The sequence below is a fragment of the Gallinula chloropus genome (assembly GCF_964237585.1).
Source record: "Gallinula chloropus genome assembly, chromosome: 5".
Taxonomy (NCBI): Eukaryota; Metazoa; Chordata; class Aves; order Gruiformes; family Rallidae; genus Gallinula; species Gallinula chloropus.
The window spans coordinates 36,768,478-36,788,124 of NC_140090.1; the positions used below are offsets into that span (position 1 = coordinate 36,768,478).

At 44.2% G+C, this 19,647-nt stretch overlaps 1 protein-coding gene across 1 annotated transcript in view; it reads right to left on the reverse strand.

The window, feature by feature from the left end:
- CPS1 (carbamoyl-phosphate synthase 1) overlaps positions 1-19,647 on the reverse strand; it is a gene marked incomplete at both ends in the record, with an annotated part of 92,655 nt that overhangs the window by 27,275 nt on the left and 45,733 nt on the right. Inside the window, 5 exons of the mRNA XM_084264679.1 lie at positions 2,532-2,713; positions 6,461-6,524; positions 7,093-7,158; positions 8,981-9,122; positions 19,458-19,576. Of these exons, the coding sequence (XP_084120805.1) occupies positions 2,532-2,713; positions 6,461-6,524; positions 7,093-7,158; positions 8,981-9,122; positions 19,458-19,576 (573 nt within the window). The remainder of the gene's footprint in view (positions 1-2,531; positions 2,714-6,460; positions 6,525-7,092; positions 7,159-8,980; positions 9,123-19,457; positions 19,577-19,647) is intronic.

Genomic DNA, 19,647 nt, shown 5'->3' on the forward strand with positions numbered 1-19,647 from the left:
AAACAGGACAAGTCATCACAACTGTTTATTTGAACTTAATAGTTGCCCGAGGTTTGCTGCTAATCCCAACAACATTTAGGGAGTTGATGTATCATCCCTACTGAGGACAAAGGGTTGTGTCCAATATTTGTGGATGGATTTACATGTGGTTTGCCAAAGAGCCAGGACTTCTCAGAGTGTTTGCCCCTGTTCATTGGAACACCAGAGGAGGCTAATGAGCAGCAGGAGAGTTCAAAGGTCTGAAATCACGGGACTATTCATGCTTTGTACATGAAGCTGGGAGAGATGGTTATGTGCAGGTGGGTGAGGGATCTCAGATACAGATCTTGAATTTTTAACTTGATCATTTTCTTAGGGACTGACTTCCAGCTGCATTCGCCCAAGGAATAGTCTGTTAACAGGATATTACCATTAACAGGATATTGGCTCACTCTTTTTTTTAAAAACAGTGACTTACAGCAAATAATATATTTTAGGTTACACTCTGCTGGAGGTCTGAAGCCTGTTGCCAGGTCTGCCTGTGTCCTTTTGCAGAAGTCTGTGCAGTCTCTCTACTCCTCAGAGACTCAGTTTCTCTACTTGCAAATCAGGCATAATGATACCGTTCCCATTTGTCACTACTAACAAAAGTGTTCTAAAACAGCTGAGTATTTCTTATTTATCTTGGGATTTATTAGACAGCACAACCCTAACTTCAGATATTTAGGCTCAGATGGCTTTAACACCTCCAGAACAAACATCAAATTCATTGTTTTCATACCAAATTAAAGTAGCAGAACCCTATGCAAGCTCCCAGCACCTCTCTGCTCCCCCTTTTTATTCCCACCACTTCAGCTCCTGCTGCCTCATTCCCTGTCCTCTCTCCCCTCACAATCACTTTCTGGTTTACTTCACAAGCAGGACAGACCAAAGACATGCCCAGAAGCATGAGGACAGTCCAGCTGATGAGCATGACTGGCTGATCAAGGGCAATTGCTAGCAGTGTCCCTCCTCTTCAGCTCTGGATACCACAGGATGCTGCTATTAGACCTTGAGATCTGCAATTCATCAAGCCCTGCTGTGACAAGCAGGATAATACACATTTCAATATGTATGCATTCTTCTTTTCACATATTTTTCTTACCCAACTCACTAATTACTAGCACGACGTGTTTAAATGAGTAGTTGCTCCCTCATCATCTATCTCTACCTTCTTTTTGATCCTGCAGTAATTAGATGCTGTGTTTCATCAGTGTTATTTGTCTGACAAACTGTCTCACCAGTTTCCTCCATGCCCCAAGTTCAGGAGTTCAGTTTTGCTTAAGTAAACAAGAGTTCAATGCTCTTAGAGCCAAGCCTCCCAGATAATCCTAAAACATTCAAAAATCAGCCCTTGAGATGCCAGAGAGCCAATGGAGTCTTTTGGCCTGTCTTAAATCAATGCTTTCCAGTAACAGTCTCTCTTTTTAGGAAAATTTAATGATGATGCAAAACAACATGCACAAATAGGAAAGCATGAACATGCAATCTAAAAACGGTCCTAGACAGTATTTTGCAAATGGTTTAGGAACAGGGCCTATGGATTGAGACTTGAGTTCTGATGTGGTCTTCCTTGGTGCCAGATTTGGGAATGATCAATGTTGTCAGGTTATAAAACCATTTGAGAAACTTGCACCCATTCACAAAAGGAGATGAGCTCAAATTGTCACATACTAGGAAAAACTGCTGTGAAAAACCATAACTTCAACAATGACCTGGGTTCTGCAAAGCTGCTTCAGCAAGTTACACAGCCAACTTCAACTGAATTTCAAAGCAGATGAAGTTCCTGTAAGAACCTTTAAAAACTTCAGCAACAAATCCAAGATGAGTGCGTGACCAGTTAGAAATCAACATTTTCCATATTGGGACCAACTGTTTTCATTACCTATCCTCCCATTACCAAATCTGTCTGGGACTCTTCTCTGCCTCTTTAGTATCAGCACTTCCAAGCACTTGAAAACTCCTACACAGACAAGTGCAATGTCTGGATTGGGAGCTGGAGCATGTTTCAGTTTGACGGCAATTCCAGTGCCCTTTCCTGACCCTCCTGCCTGCAGGCTGGACCACATCCATGACATTGCTACTGTATTCCAAGGCCAAGGCAAGAAGCTCTGGAGAAGGGGTAAGTGTTATGCGCATAACTTGTTCTACTGCTTCAAGGGGAGTACTTGTGCTTGAAGTCAAGGATATGCTTAAGTGCTAAAGCTCAGAACCACAAGGGCAGAACAATTTGTGCAATAAATGACTGTGCAGCAAATTAAATCTGCTTGTAAATATTGCACAATATGGCATCTTGCAAAATAATTTAATATTTATTTGGCATTCATTATTGAGCAGTCTGCTAGGAACATCAACGATGTGTAAAATGCAACATCGGGATCCAAACCAAACAGCTTTTGCTAGCGCGTTCTCCCCCCTCGCCCCCAGCTGCTCTGCCAAAGCGAGCTAGTGACATGAATTTTGAAAACTTTGGTTTGCTTCATGCTTTTTATTGTGCTTCTGCTTTTCTTTACCTCATATTGGTAGATGTCCAAGATCCTTTCCAATGACAGCTCCTCAAAGTACAGCCTGTCACACTCATCAAAATCTGTGCTCACCGTCTCCGGGTTGCAATTCACTACAACGGTCTTGTTGCCAAGCTGACGCAGCGTGCGGATACTGGAGACAGCACACCAATCGAACTCCACACTGCTGCCTGCCAGGAGACAGAAAAGTGGGCAAGGGAAGGAAGAATGCAGAGAAGAAAACATAAACAGACATTCTCAGCATTCAAGCTTAAAAAAGAAAGAAAAAAACCCCAACAAACAGTGTTGCCTCCTGTCAGCTCAGAGCAAGAAATCTAATTCTCCTCCCATGGAAACTAATCATCCACAAACGCGAGTCTCTGAGCACAACAGGTAAGCTGGCTCAGCTGCTCAGGGGTGACAGGCCTCCAACACGTCTGTCATCCCGTGCTCATAAACACTCCTGTTTGCTCTTGCTGCCCATCCAGCAATGCATTTCCCAACCAACCTCCCAACCAACCTCAGAAAACCTTAAGAGGCAGAAGCTGAGAGATGACCAAAGCGAGCACCCGTTACTATAAGGCAGCTCTGTTTACTCCAGGGAACATGAAATATTTGTACAGATGTAGTTTAAAAGCCACAAGACTGAAGTGGTTTTTGCCTTCCAGAAGAGCAGAGTATGGCTTACCTAACAACAGAAAAATTACAACACAGTGACTTTGACCTTCCTGCGCGCTGACTCTAGATAGAATGACACTTTTAGAGCCACTCTCTGATCTTTTTATCTTGGTTAAAAGGCCACGTTGACTGGCGCAAGCACGCTCTACTGTCCTGATCCCCGAGTAAGCACTGTGGCTGCCTCTAAAGGAAAGAGGCACAGAGCATGTCAACTGGTGCTTGGATTTGGGCAAACTGCGAGACTTGGGCAGAACTGCAGGCCAACGCTGTAGTCCAGACCTGCCCTAACAGCTACCATCCCAGAAATTTCTACACTCAAACATCTAAGAGGGGTACTGTAAAGAGAGAATGATGTATATTAAAAACCCATCATTAAATGGATATGCTTACAGTCTACTGGAAAACCTTGGCCTCATCATGATGTGTTCACAGTCATTACATGATCATTAACCACTGATATCATTATTTCTATATGTAATTGTGTAACAAGATATATTGGAGATTCAGGTGGTGCTTAATTGCTGCCTCTACCACCTAGTCGCAAACAGATGGCTGTCACAGGTCACTCACTGACAGGCATGCTACTTATTTCCCTACTTCTGTCAAACAGGAACCTCAAAACATGCCTCAGCCTCAACCAAAACCCCACAGGAGAAAGACAGAAATCAAATCTGAAACTGTGCCTTTCCCAGAAGAGTCACCAGATGCTCGTTCACTTTTTGCATCCCACTTCCATTATTCAGGGATTCTTATGCAACTTTGGGACACAACGGTCACCTGGAGCCCCCCTCTAATTTCTTCAGATACAACCTGGTGAAACAGCCTGTAAGTATATTCCAGCCACACCCAGTAACAGTCATGTTTAAACAGTGGTAAAAGGGAAGAAAGACAGTAAGTGATTAGTAATACTAGTAACGACTGTTGTGACATAACCATACACTCAGAAGGTGGTTACTACATTGATACAGGCATGTCTTTGAATGCACTTTCAGGTTTCCATCATGTTACATTTATGTGCACACCTTAAATTTACGGGGCATTCTGCTGATCTGTGCAGTTAGCAGAAGAACCGCTTTATACTGCTTTCAGGGCTGACTCATAGAATCACAGACTGGTTTGGGTCAGAAGCAACTTAAAGCCCATCTAGTTCCAACCCCCAGAGACATCCTCCACTAGCCCAGGTTGCCCAAAGCCCCATCCCACGCCCGTACAGTTGGCCTTCTGGGCTGCAAGTACACATTGTGGGTTACACTGAGGTCCTCATCTACTAGTATCCGCAAATCCTTCTCCTCAGGGCTGCTCTCAGTCCATTCTCTGTCCAGCCTGTAGTTGTGCTTGGGATTGCCCTGACCCATGTGCAGGACCCTGCACATGGCCCTGCTGAACTTCATGAGGTTTCCATGGGCACATTTTTCTAGCCTGGCAAGGTCCTACTGGATGACTTTCACACAAGCCAACCCCTCTCCCAGGACAGGAGACAGGTGAAGATCAAATGTTGCCTTGAATATCTAGGCAATAACCCCACTGAGCAAAGATCACCCACTGCAGCTCAGGCCCTCAGCGAGCCACAAGATATTTACATGTGCATGACAGCTACTCCAAAGAAAGCAAGCAAGCTCTTAAGTTCAAGCGTACAACTGTACCAATGCACACCATGTTTCTATTTGGCACATCAGTTAACAAGAAAACTTAAAAAAACCCCAACCACTTCAGATTGGACAATTTTCTTTGTAAATACAAAATACAGCATGACTTTTGAAAAGACCTCACACTTAATCCAAATTATTTTACTCCTTTGCAGAAATGTCAATAATTCAGGATTTTCTTGTAATATAGTTTCAAATATTTTCAAATAAAATTCATAAGGTTGGGATTTTTTAATCTAAAACTCCAATTCCACAAAGAAAATAAATCTTTAAAAAAGCAACATCCCATGTTCAACTTCCATCCAAACAATTTATCCCTTTCTGATCTGTTACTGTTTTGTTTATGTAGCTCCACAGGGAACACTAAGTTGACCCCACTAAATGACGATTACGTGCGGCAAGCACAGAGGGAAAGCACACTGCTTGTCTTTGAAGGCTAACAAAAGGAAGCAAAAATCAACTTTGCTATTGCACCTAGAAAAAAAATAACCTTTGAGAGGTGCAAGTAATGGCTTCCATTAGCTGCCTTCATTTAGCTGCAAGCTCTTCCAAAGGCCGCCTTGATCTAACCAAAGCTACACAAGAGGTAAGACCAAGATCAGAACCCTGTGACTAATCTAAGCAATTAGGAGTTTCAGGTGAATGGCACAAAACATATTGACATGCATTGGATCTAATTATTAAACACCACTGCCATCCCTTTCATGTTTGTTTTTTGTGACTACGCTACACAGTGTGTTGACTGGCAGAAGCGTTCACAAAAAATAAGCATCGTCATGGAGTGTTCCTCCTGATTTCACTCATCACAACGTTCTTACTGGAAACTGAGTTCAAAAAGACACATCCTACAAAGAGCAACTGGAGTATAGCACGTGACCTGTCCGTCCAAGCAAAACAAATGGATGCAGTTTTAAATGTCAGCTTTCAGAAGCCATCACCGCTACTCGAGAGATGCAGAGCAAAAATACTTCTGAATAACAAGCAATTTTTTTTTCTTCTTGTCAATAATTGCAAGCTATTCTCAGGGATCCATGAAAAGAAAAAGTGAAAGTCATCACATACAGAATTCAGCAGTCTGTCTACCTAACACTCACAGCCATGAGAAAACTCTCATGCTGCATAATCATCTGAGTGGGTTGAAAAAACAGCACACAGAGCTGCTTATACAAAAGCAGCCAAAGATATCAAAATATTTCCATAGTCACCTATACTTACAGTAGTAAAATGCATACTAAGTAACAACACAGTCATGAGCTGGCAGTAAACATATAAGATAGGTGTGGGAGCAACAAACTTTTATACAAGATATGAGGTTCTCAAGACTTTAACACGTGCAAAAAATCTTAATCTTAAAAGAAATTCCCTAAAACTTTGTGGAAATCACAACTAAGTGGCAAAGTGAAAAGTAATAAAATTCTCCTGTTTTTTCCAGGGCGTGAAATGAAGTCTCCAAGCAAGTGTAAAAGGCAAAGCTTGTGTTAGGAATTGATGTCCTGTGCACGGTGCTCTGGAGGGCTTTGTCACCATATGAGAAGAGGAACAAATGAACCACAAGAATATCCAACGAAGGCTCGAGGGTACAAGGAGAACAGAGGAGTTGTAAGAAAGATTTACCTATGTGATACGGTCCACAGCCCAACACCATCACTCCACAGTCATCAAATTTTACATCGTGTTCCTGAGAAGGGAGGGAGAAAAGTCATTAGGTTCTGTTCTCCACAGCACCTAACTGTGCTTTTCAGAATAAGCACTTTCTGGTGCTCAGCCCATATCCAGAGCCTGATCCTTCAGGGCTCAAGTCTGGTCTTGTTTACTGCAGTGTAAATCAAGTGCAGCTCTATTGGAATTAGTGGTTCTGCTCCCAAACCAAAGGAGATGCAGCATCTCTGGTTTGGCTATTGAGGCAGCCCAAAGAGCTCTCAAGTTTCACATAAAAATGGATGTTAGGATGAGCTGGGTGAAACGTGAGTTCTGCGTTCCCAGCACCTGACCTGTGCACAGAGGAGGCAAGTACAAGTGAGACCAGACAGGATCCTAACAACATTGGAGCATTAACACTAAATGCCCTGGATCAGTATTTGAGCAAGAGAAAGTTCCAGGCCTGCTGTAAGGTGATTATATGTAACACTATCCAAAATAATTGCTACAGAGACCGAGACATCCACGAGATCTCCAGAAATAACACAGCGTAGGGGAGAGTGATCAAACTCGACAGCAGTGAGACTGTTGTTTCTGGATGTGCCTACCTGCCCGTTATACGTGATGTAGAGGTAATTAGTTACCGCTGGGTATTCTGCCGCCAGCGTGTCGATCTGTGTGAGGAAGAAGAGGAGGGATTGTGACTTGGCCAGTGCAAGATCTTTCTTAAGTGCAACTGTTTGGGGGGTTTTCTTTTCCCTCTTTACTTTTCCACTCCTATTTCTGTCCTATTATTTTCCCATCATGTCTTTCCTCCAAAGGAGGTGATCTGATGCTGGTGACGTAGCATATGCCTGGCCTTCCGCTCTGACCTTACAGTTCAGTCAACAGGAGAGTCTTCTTTCTCTTTCTAAGCTGCATTTTTAACTCTGCCCCTCTTTGGTACAACACCTTAACACTCCAGGAACTTTCCCCAACTGTCCCTTCTTAACAAGGCCCTCATTCACTAGTTAGCTTGGCAGCATTAATTACAGAGATCTCCATTCCTCCAGGTCTCCTGTCCCCTTTAACTGTGCCATCTGAGATCTTCACAATGTACGTCTGACCCCATCCTACAAACACACACACTGTACCACTTTGAGATCACAGCAGCCAGCAGCCCAAGTACTACGTATTTATGTTACAATATAACTTGCACTTTGATAATTAAATGGTACACAAAGCAAGAGTGATTTTTCAACCACCTCTTATATGTAGTTTTCAACAATTTCTTACATAATTAGCCACAAGAGAGCCCAGAAGAATAATTTGCCTACTAGGCTGTTCACAAACTATTTGTGTCAACTACTTATTGCATGTTATACATGGTAACTCGTCCATCTAGGTCACCAGCGATTGCTGAGGTTCTCCGAGTGAACAGCTGAAAAATTTCTACACAGAATAATGAAGAGGGAACAATATTAAAGCAGTCCTGACATGAATTTTTACATGTTATACCACTTAAAAATCTGTCCAATCTTCAAGTATTTACAGGAATCCCCACTGGCTGTCCAAATCCTTGTGAATAATGAAGAATGTGACCTTACGTCATTAGCGCTGTGTAAGTGTCTGCTGCTCATTACTGTTGCTAATACTGCAACTTGTACTTCATGGCTCAAGAAGAAACATATGCTTAGAAGCCACAAAGGCAGGCTTAAGTATAATGACCTTATTAAGGGGACCTTGGCACACAAATCAATCCAGCACTGCAGTGCCATATGCAGCTGAAAGTATGCTGTGCAAGACCAGGCACGTTTCTGTGGGCCAGGTGAGGACACAGAAGGAAAAGAGCAGCTGCAGAACAGAAGGGGATTTGGCACCTGGAATTGGACCTGAGAATACAGATGGGGTCTTTCGGAAACATTCAGTAGTTTGGGATGGGTTTGGTTTTGGTTTTTTTTAAGGACAAGAAAACAGCTGGTGGCAGTTTAATACCAACGTACCTTAAACGCAGCAGCAGAACACCTAGCAAAGCACTCGTGACACTGCCATGAATACTAGATGAGCTCATTACACTTGTGCTATCACAATGAATAGCAAATGAACCCGTAACAATAGCATACTTAAAATAAAGTATTACCCTGTAAAAAGTTACTACCAAGAGAAAAGGCATATTGCAGTCCTCATGGTCACACCATGATGGGCCAGCACCCAGCCTGCTTCTGAAGCCAGGTAGCTGCATTTCCACCCCCTAGCCACACAGAATATGAACAAGAATATTCTGAGTCTCTCTTTGGGGACATTCATGTCATTGGATTGATGCCTGTGGTGGGCAGAAGTAGCAGCTACGTGGGTGAAATTTGTTTCTCCTCTAATGTCAACATCAGCCTCCCACAGATGTTAACAGAGCCAGGGGTTCTACTTTATTTACCCCAGCTCTTTCTAAGGTCATGGAGGTCTCTTGCTCCTTGTGCTCTTGGAAGCTCCCCTCCACAAGCAACGTTGTCTCTCACGCACCTGTTTCACCCAGGGCACTACATTCTTCCTCAGTCTCAGCTGTCGGCACTGGACTTCAGTCACCCTCAGGCATTTCCCAATCTGTTTGTCTGAAAATCCAATCTCTTTGGCTCTCCTCAGGGTCTCTTCTGGAACAGTTTCACTGGGATTAAACAAAATAAATTAAACAACACAACCCACCTCTGCATGAGACTTTACGGGAACACTTATTAGCTGTATGAGTCCTTCTGTCTTCCATACTGCGCAGAGTTGCTATAGGATCACACACATAAAAGCAAGAAGAGGAAGGAAGTCCAGCAGAGCTGTGCAATTCTCACACACATAAGATCTTTTTGCAGTGGCTGCCTCCCACAGACTCCTATAATGTAGAGTCTACAGGCAGACTGCTGATGCTCGACAGTGAAACTCTTTCCTTGCATTCCCAAGTCAAAAAGGAGTGATTGTCTACAAGGTCCAACATCTCCTGGGCAGCATTCTTCACCAGTCTAGTACACCAGGCATCCACAACCATCTGGTCACTTAGCATCACTGCCTCCACGAGGACCTGCAGTGATTCCATTCTTGGATTCAGTATCCCTACATCTCCACATCCAAACTTTAACTCAATCTCTCTCTTACACTCCCCCTCCCAGTCTAAATTCTAAAGCATGGGCCTCGCCAAACTGGGCAGGATCAATAATTATGTATGTACCCACATCTCCCACCTCTCCTTGCAGCTGCCCACTCCACACAAAGGCATGAAATTCCTGAAACTCTGAGACAAGCCATTCAGAGGTACAACCATCCCCAACCCTGCTGACCTGGGGGACAGCTTGCCTCAAAACACGATTTGTCCCAAACAAGTCCCCCTCTCTGGTTTTGTAGATGCTGTGTCTACCTTCAGAAATGGCCAGCCGTGTGAAAAAGCACCTGACTTCAGAGGTACACAGTAGAAGTGACCTTCAGAGTCTCACACACAAGGTAGGTTTTCCCTTCTGACAGTCTCCAGCATGCTTTTTTCCGCATCATTTGTGCTGCTGCTTCTATTACGAAAACCGGGAGAGGGGGATCGGCAGGGTAAAGCAGGGCCATCTTTTTTTATTTCAGGTTTGCAATCAGGGCCTCTCAGTACTTCCATATGGTCTCGTTCTCCCTGTTTTGCTTTTCAGGAGTCCTAGGTTTTGCTGTTTATTTCAAATGCATTGCTTTCCCTGGCCATCTCTGCAGTTCAACAGTTTCTTGTCCATTTTTGCTTCTGATTTTTCACCTTCTCCATTCGTCCTTTATTTCCCCTGCTTTTTTTCCTCTCTCAGACTATCTTTGTACCTCTCTGTTTTGACTCCACCTATAGCCCTTAGAGTTTCTGCCTGTGTCTGTTTCTAAGCTACCTTTTCTAAGCTTAGCTTTTGCAAAGACATAAAAAAAGCTTATGTATTTTTATCAGCACTTCTGCTTTTCATCTTCATTGCCAAGAGCATCCTTGCCTGCCCAATAAATCAATATTTTATGAGCAAGCAACCTCTGAATCAGGAAAAAGGAAATGATTAACAAACAAGCAATTTTCCTAAATCAGAGCTTTTGAATCGCGTCCTTTGCTTGATGGTATTTTAAAATAAATAGCATTATGTTATTTGAGTGGGAGGAGAGGGGTAAGGCCACTTTATTGGAATGTGTCAGGAAGCTGAAGCATGAAAGAGAGTCATCGGATTGGATTTTCCACTCTGGCTTAGGCGCAGAGCAGCTTTGCTGCCCTGAGTGAAGTCAGGCTAGCGTAAAACAGGTGAGAGTCACAGAAGCATCAAACCAGCTGTTCTGAGAGCAGAACCGGGGGCCAGAAACTTTTGGGTTCAGATCCCTGGGCAGATGGGTTTTCCTCTATGAATACCCCAAAGCCAGCTCTCCTCCTCCTGCAAGCTGAGAATGATGCTCTCTACCTGCCTACAACAGCACGCAGACAACTAGTGAGGATCTGCAGAAAGGAAACCTTCAGCCTAAGTGCTATCCTCCGTGATGTGTCCCACCCTGGCTCTAGCAACCAGTCTTGCTCTGCCCTCAGGGGACTCCAGGCAGGAGCATCACCTATATACCCTTGATCTCCTCCACAACGCTCCACCGCACCACTCTTCTTGCTCCAGCAGATCCTGCTCTTTGCTAGTGTCAGAAGGAAACAGACATGACTGATCTGGCAGGTTGAGCCTCCCGGGCTTTGGCTTTAGTTCTGTGTGCAGACAGACTTCCCAAAATAAGACCCGCTTTGCAGCACCGCAGTATGTTAAAGCCTGCGGTTCCCATGCGGTAACACCTCCGCCATCACACTCCTCTGCTTCTCCTCAGCCTTTTCCACTGTCCGATCTCAGCTCAGAGGCAGGACTCCTTCGGTAAAACGTGGACACCGGAACCGAAGAAATGGATGGGTGTTTTACAGGAGGAAGCAGCAAGCAAAACCTGCCAAGTCTTTGGCAAAACAGGTGCTAGCCATTGCCAGCTATTAAGAAGAGCACAGCCACATTACTTTCTCTCCTAGATTTAGCATTCCTTAAGTATGAGTGAGCAGACCTGATGACCCCAAGAAAATGAGCCTGTTTCAGTACAGTTTACTCCCTTGTGCTCCCTCTCTTCTGCCTCAGATACACACGTAGCTGGCTGTCATTTGATTACTGACAGAGAAAGAAAATTGCCTTCATTTGCACCTTGTTTCAGCACAGGTTTTTGTATCTCATTATAACAATATCATTCATCGTCATCCCCCCTCCCTCTCCCAGCAGGGTGGGTAGAAGAGAAGCAGCGATTATTTGGAGACATGATTCATTTGCCTTGGGCTAGCAGCTTAAATTAGGTTAGGACATTACTAATCCATGCAAGAAAGGTAACCGGTTTCATACAGGACAACTGCTGTGCAAGAGAAATGCTGGGTACCTAAAGGGGGAAATGAAACTATGCATTTTTTTCCTCTGATACTCCCAGTATGATAAAGAAACGATAAGAGATGGAGCTTTCAATGTGGCTAATAATAAAGATGTGGTGAGAACCCTCTATTCGAGCCGCATCTGGAAGGAAGGGTTTTCTCTCTTCTCAGTGCCATGGAGGCAGCTTCACATGGAGGAAACATACCCAGCTCACCAGCAGGCAGGGAAGGGTTGGAACTGGCAGCCCAGTCATGGGGATGCAACAGTTTTGCCATTTAATACTGTCACAGACAGCTGGCAAGAGTCAGACACCAGAAGTGCTGCTTTCCAAGCACTTGAAATGAGAATCTACCACGAGATGAGAAATTGCCAGAAGCCTCTGAGGAAGCTCCAAGGGATTTGGAGGTACAGCCAGAAGGAGAGACGGAGTAAGACAGCAGAATGGCTCCACCATGCTTAAAGGGAACTGGATCAGAGAGCAGCAAGCCCTCAGCACTGGCATGGAAATCAGGCTGTCTCTCTGCATGTACTAGACACGCATCTTCACGCTTGGAAAATTTCTATTTACTAATAAGGGTAATTTTTAGCATTTATGGCTCAGCTTTCATGGAAATAATATAAAGATACATGCAAACAGTATGGTAAGGCAATGCTTATCTTACAGATAGCAAAATTGAGACACACAGAGGTTAAGGAGTGATGAATTTTAAGATCCAGCATTCCCACCACCTTTGCTCAAGGACAGTCCTTCACACTTGCTGAAGACACTAAAGCCAGCAAGAGAAGAATCTGGCTGATCTCTTTGAACACTTGAGAGCAAATAACCCTTCCAAGAGCTCACCAGAAATCCAGCAATAGAGAGAGAAGAAAAAAACCTCTCAGTTCTGGCTGTTCCCAAACACACAACCCAGTCCTACATCACCACCTCCTACTTTGCCCTGTAGCACCACTTACTTTTCAAACACAGAGCAAAAGTCTTCCAAAGATTAAACTCCCTCACTGTTTTATTGGTCTATAATAAATTCTGAAACAAGGAAAGATAAGTGGCCGTAATTCCAGACTCCTATAATGCTCCTTTTTCCTAACATTCACCTTTGCAAAATGACAATCAGAAGTTTTAGTGCTTCAAAACCAGACAATTAGACTTTTGCACACTGCCATAATCATTTAGTGGCTGCTTAGTTCCTCGGAAAGCTAAAGTCCTCTACATATTTTGCAGTTTATAAACAATTCAAGCCTTTCCTGAACCTTGCTTGTGTCTCTGTTCCAGCTTCCAGTGCTGATTTGTTGTTGCTTTTTGTTTAAAATTCCACCCTGTCATCTTTGGAACTCTATCCACTCACTCCTTCAATAACAAACGATAAAAGGAAATGGAATAAATTCCCCTTAATGAGGAAATTTTCACCCAGCACAGAGGACCTGGGGAAATCTATTAACTGACTGGAGGAATGCTGGCAGCATTGCAATTACCAGGAGAGCTTGCTTGCTTCAGCACGGCCCTCTCTTCCACTTGACTGGCTTTCATCTGATCCACCAGTCCAGGAGTAATGCTAAATAAACATGCCAGCAACAAAGCCCCAGCTTCATATGGGAAGATATATTTTTCCTCGTCTCCCAAATCAGGAATCGGCTTCAATTTTTTCTGTTGCCTAGATTATACCCGTTCACGTATTACTTAGGTGCATGTTAATGGGTCTTGATCAAGAGGATCATTACTGTTTTGTTAGTTGAGGGCCAAAGCCCGGACTGGGAGCATTTGGGACACAGCTACCATGTCAGTTAACATCTGGTCTGTGAACCCACAAGCTCACCCCTGCATGTCACCTCTGGTTTATCTCACCAGCCATTCCTGTGGCTTGGACACACATATTGTAGCTGGAAAGATGAGCACAATCTGGCTCGACCCACCAGTCTTGAACTCAGCTCCTCCTAAATCTGGAAGGGGTGGATTTAAGCCCGGTTTACAGATACGCTATGGCAAAATGGATTGGAAAGCACGAAGCGCTGGAAACAAAATGCCTAATGCCCACTCCTGAGAGCACTCTTCCTTTCTTAGTCATAGACCGGGAGGGTTTCAAATGCCTCCTTGATTTCAGGCTGGGTTATGTACAAAAGACATATTCTTCCTCTCTTCCTCATTGTCCCTCTCTGCTTCAAGGCTCCTGGTGTCTTCCTTGATTGCTACAAGATTTTGAACATGCTACAATTAAAATAACGAGATCGGGGTATAAATTCTCTCCCTGCTTTTCTTCTCAAGGAAACAGATTGTTACCATTTTTCCCCTCCTGAGAAACTCATGAGATGACTGACAAAGAGCTATCGAGCGTTCAGGGAGGCAGGAGCTGTAAACCAACAAACCTTCCTCACTGAACAACTACCACTCCAGCACTCTACATCTTTACCATTCAGGTCCCTGGGCTAATAAATCTCATTGTGGACATCTTGATTTAAGTAACGTGAACCTCACACTGTGCCTTAAGACCTAAATGAGTCATACCTAGGATGTGCTGAAGCAGCAGCTCACACCAAAACTCAGCCAAGAAACGGGTCATAGATGAGCCCTCAAAGCCTGTTTTCCACCCCTGGTAAAAGAGAGCTTTGAGGTCTTTGCTGGGATGCCATGGTACAGACTTCCCTGCTACTGGTATTGTGCATGCCAGTTACAGAGATTCCCCAATGGCTCTTAAAGGGGGACAATTGTATACCCTCTGCATCAAGGACAAAATGCATACTGAGTTTCTACAAACATACAGGTGCTTTGAAAGAAAATACAGCTGTGATGTCACCACCACCGTCTCTATAAGATGAACAGAATGTATCTTATGTCAGATCTACACAAAGCACAACAGCACTGAATAGCTGCTTACCACAGAATCACAGAATGATCAGGGTTGGAAGGGACCTCTGGAGAACATCTAGAACAACCCCTCATATTACATTCCTCTCGTGTACTGAACCACATCTCTCATTTGTTCCTGAGTCTTCCTTGCCCCACAGCTCACAAAGAAGGTAGTTAAAAGCAAGTACCACAAATATGCCAGGGACATCTCCTCAAACAGTACAGCCTCATTATTTAGTGTCACAGGGCCTGCTCTGCTTTATACTCACACAAGATGTGACTTCTGCTCTCTGACCTGTCCTGAAAGCACAAACACTGCTTTTGAGAAGAGCAGGTGTGCAACCAGCACTGTGGAAGAGCACAGGGTTTTGATGGCCTGTCCAATCTTTCCTTGCTGCATTGTTTCCCAGGCCACCTGCTGGAGTCAGGTTTTCATTCCAGCACCTGCATTTCTGTGGCTACTCCACCACAGCCATGATTTGAAATCAAGTCGTGCTTCCTGCAAGCAGCCTTCAAAGCACACCTTTCGCAGACCCAAGAACATGAGCTCCCAAAAAGAATTCACAATAAACAACTTCTTCCATGGGCCACTGAGCAGAGCAGCTGGCTACAAATGCTGGGTTAAAGTGGGTCTCCACCTTCCTACTTCCTTCTGCTTTCCCCTCTATTAACCCGTGTCTCTTGAGGAACGACTCAGGACTGCTCCTATCCCTTTCAAGCAAAACTATAGGCCAGGAGGTGTTTTCACTCAACGCCACAGAGCAAGGACACATTCTCCCTCCAAAACAAAACTCCAATGTATAGTTATCAAAACATGACTGGTCCCATCATTCCCCACTGCTAGTAGGCTGGCTAGTTTGGTATCCACCAAAAGGAAGATCTCTATTTTCACAAAGGGTAATTTGAAAAGTTGAGATTTAAGGTGGCAGAGTTCAGCTCCCTGCTCTGCCAGAGAGTCTTTGAGATGTTGGGCAAGCTTACTATCTCTGTGCTTTGCTTCTCAACTGCAAAATGGGGGAGTTATCACACTCCTCTATTCTCACTTGAATTCTACTTTAAAGCCTTTTATCAATATTGAAATGTTCCTCTTTAGACAATATAGTCACGCTTCTGCCTGTTGCAAGATGGCTAGTCTTCCCCGCGTCTGACTCAGCTTTTCCCCTGCAGTGAACTTGACCCCATTAGTTCTACTCTTCCCCGATCTCTATGAGCTCCCAAGTCCTGCAAATACAATGCAATGCAGGTTCAATTGCTACAGAGATGCCTAAGTGACTTAGGAGCACAAGTCCTACTGATTTTCAACAGGACTTCTGCCCTCACATCAATTGGGCCTAAGTGATGATTCCAACATAGCTGCCTACCTCTTCACCTATATATAATGATACCTGCTACACAACTTCCCTGTGTACAGCCACAGTTCTCAAGAATCTCAAAATCAGGAACAGATAAAAATAACCATGCAAACAAAACCTCACCACAGATGGTCAAAGAACAGATGCAAATTCCAAAAGAGGCTTTCCTTTGCACCCAGGCTGCCAGTGTGTTGAGTTGAATATGCCCCAGATGTTACAGCCTCAACGCTGTTCTTGGGGTTGATGGTATTACTGGACCCTACTTCAAATCTGACTTACTCTGGACTGGGTCCATAACCCTGGCCTTAAAGTCACATCTCGCTCCTCACTGCCTCAGACAGCTAGACACAGCCTGTTCCTGTCTCCTTCGTGAGGTGTCAAAGTGCTAAACTGCCAGTGAGGACAATCCAGGGCCCTTTCCCGCCATTTTCTCTCACAGGACAGGCAAGGCCAAATCTAGGGAAAGAATTTCCTGGTAACAGCAAATCCTATTGCACTGCCATTGCTCCACACACTACTACCTATTCTTGGACTGACTGAGCATTTGCTCTTTCTGTCTGTGTATGTATATGGGGTCGTGTTTGCGTGTGTGCAGTGGGGAAGGTTACAGGTAAAATTACATTACTGACAGTATGAAGGTAACCAGTCAAAAAAAAAAACCCTCATCAAAAAAACCCCACAATGTAAGTTTCCACTTAAAATGAAAAATATGTAGGTCACAGGAGAAACAGCAGAGGCACATATTTGATGTGTGGGTGATATTACTGAATATTCTTGCAAGTACACTCCAAATGGCTTTCTTTTCCCAATTCAACTCAGGCCATTTGCTTTCCTGCAGCCAAATCACATAACCTGAAACAACTCTTTCTCCATCTTAGAGGGCCCAGAGGCAGAGTCAAACAAAAACATTGCTGCAGCATGACAATAGCTACACAGTCTCACCAGGCCTAATTTTTGGAAAGAAGTTTGCTGGGACAAACATTAATTGAGCAGAGGGTGCCCTTCAGAGTCACTATTGTCTCCACGCATGGTTGGCCTTGTCTGAACACCACTGAGAACAGACATTTATTGGTCAGAAAGGTTTTTTCCTCTCCATAACATTACCCCACACAACCTTTCACACGTGGAAACAGATTCCTTGCATAAATTGGTGAGGCCTTCTGCTCATGTCTGAACTGCTGCACGTGGTGAGGATACAAGGCAGCACTCAGTGTGTTAACGCTGCTTGCTGAGCTGCTCACAAAGGCCTCCACCTGCTTTGATCCCCCTTCCCCATCTGTCCATCATATGCACTTCTTTCAGCTCTAAATTTCCTCTTGCCAGAGACCATCTCCTTGTTAACCAGTCTCTACAACAGCTCTGCAAGGCTCAAATCGAGACTCCTGGTAGAGATACTACTCTGACTGCATCCAAAACCTTGCTGCAAAGAATACCCCCACCAGTCCAGAGACAAAAAGGAAGCGATGGATTCGACCAAACAGCAAATAAGCTTGTAACCAGCAGCAGTGCCTGGGAACAGGGTGACCTGCATCTGGTTCTGGTAAGTGTACTTCAACAACAGAGATTTAAAGCAATGACAGTGTCACAGCTCATTCTTTTCAATTGGAAATAATCCTGTAGCACAGGTAAAACTCATGCCAGGTATGCCAGGGACTGGAAACAGCTGGCTGCAGGAAAAGCACGTGTGTGCCAACTCTCATTTGCATCATTCAATTAGCTTTTTTCCCTTGGCTACTGCAGAGATGTGTTTCCTGATGTGGCTCACTGGACTTGTCCGAATTCAGGTCAGAAGTTGTTTTTCCCTGGCTCTTTGCCTCTGTGCTAACGTGCCTTCACCATAACGGAGCTGGACAGTCCATTCCCTCCCTCCAATGCAGGCTGTGAGGTAAGACAGTAACCTTAGGAAGGTCTGAGTAAGGATTGTGGAGTGAAAGTCCGCCCTGACAAGTTAATGAGGCTAAGTTAATTTATACCACTTGCAATCTAAGTTGAATTGCATGAGCCTGCTTACAAGGAACACAACTTTGGTTGTCTATGATACAAATACAAAGTTGGGTACTGCAGAAGAGCTTTCTGTGGCTGTCAGCTGCCTAGTCATCAGCCGATTAAAGAACTGTGGGATGGTACCAGTTACTGATCATGTTACTAGCAGTATTATCACCTGCCACCCACTGCAGAGTGAAATAGGAAAGCAACCTCGGTGATGTAGGACAGTTTGGCATGATTAACCTCAGAGGAGCGATTTGTAACAGCAGAGGATCAGGCCCAACCTCTGTGGTCCCAAGTGCATCATTCCAGAGCATGATGCTCCAACAGTGAGAAAATCAAACTGATTCTGGATATACTGTTTTTCTTCCTCAGGAGCTGCACATATATATTTAAGGCACTTGAGACAAATGCACCATGACATGGATGTTAAGAGGGCAAAAACTTGTGCAGCCGAACAATAGATTTCTGTAAATAATCAAGCTGCTCCTTCCCTTCGACATCTCCCTCCACATTTATTTTTGTTTAGCTCCAGATTCAGTTTGTTCCGGGGGGCAAGGGAGAGCAAGAGCTGCTCAATTAAAACCGTGCAGCTGGTCAAAGAAGCAGAAATTACAGCAGCGAGTGATGTTCTCGCTACGGTGCGCTCCCATTGCCATCATGTGGTGAAATGTGGTCAGCACAACGGGTACTCGAAGCAGAAAAGCCGGCCAACACGCGACCAATAACTCAGCAAGGAGGTTCTCCAAACCTCGTAAACCATGAAGGGAAAGCTCAAGTCAGCAAGAGGCTGGAACTGAAATACAGCTCGGCACTCTAATTTACTGCGATCTTTCCTGCTTAGTTTTATATGGTCATTTTTCTTAAAGAAAGAAGAAGATTTATATTTAAATATGTCTGGAATTATGGATGTTTGAAACTGCGGTACAAAAGCAACACATACTGCATGATCACAGCAAGGCAGAAAAGTTTAAAAATCAATTGGTCTTGCTGAAGAAAAAGAGCGATGTATTTGGCCCTCAGGTGTAGTAAGTCAGGACAAGTCCTGTGTTTGAAGGCTAATGCTGTCCTAGGCACACGAGTGCAGCCTGCCATTACTCATTTCAAGTCATACACATTCCCAGCCTTAGCCTCAGAGACAGCGAGCCTTTTCCAACATAAACCAGAACTTCCATAACCCCAAGAAACCAAGCCAAGATACCCAAGCACTCAATGAATTTCTTTTACCAAAAAGAGTGTTCTCAGAAATTTCTTCTGTCCAGGTTAGGCAGTAAACTGGGTTTAAAGACAACACTTTTACTCCAAGTAGTAAAATAAACTGCACCTGTACTCAGGGCTTACCACAGGTTTCCCAGCAGAAGGTATGCCCAGAAAGACCGTAGTCATCCTAGGACAAGACAGTTGGTTTTTCTTACCTATTCACGTCACTCAGGGTCCTCTCCATGTTCACAATGCTGCGCATCTTATACAGGAACCATTTGTCAATGGCTGTGAGTTCGTGAATGACATCCACGGGGACCTCGTTATCCAAGGCCTGCCAAAAACAGGACAGCACCAAACAGCTTTACAAATACAGATCTGGTCTGCAAATAGGTAGCAGCAGCT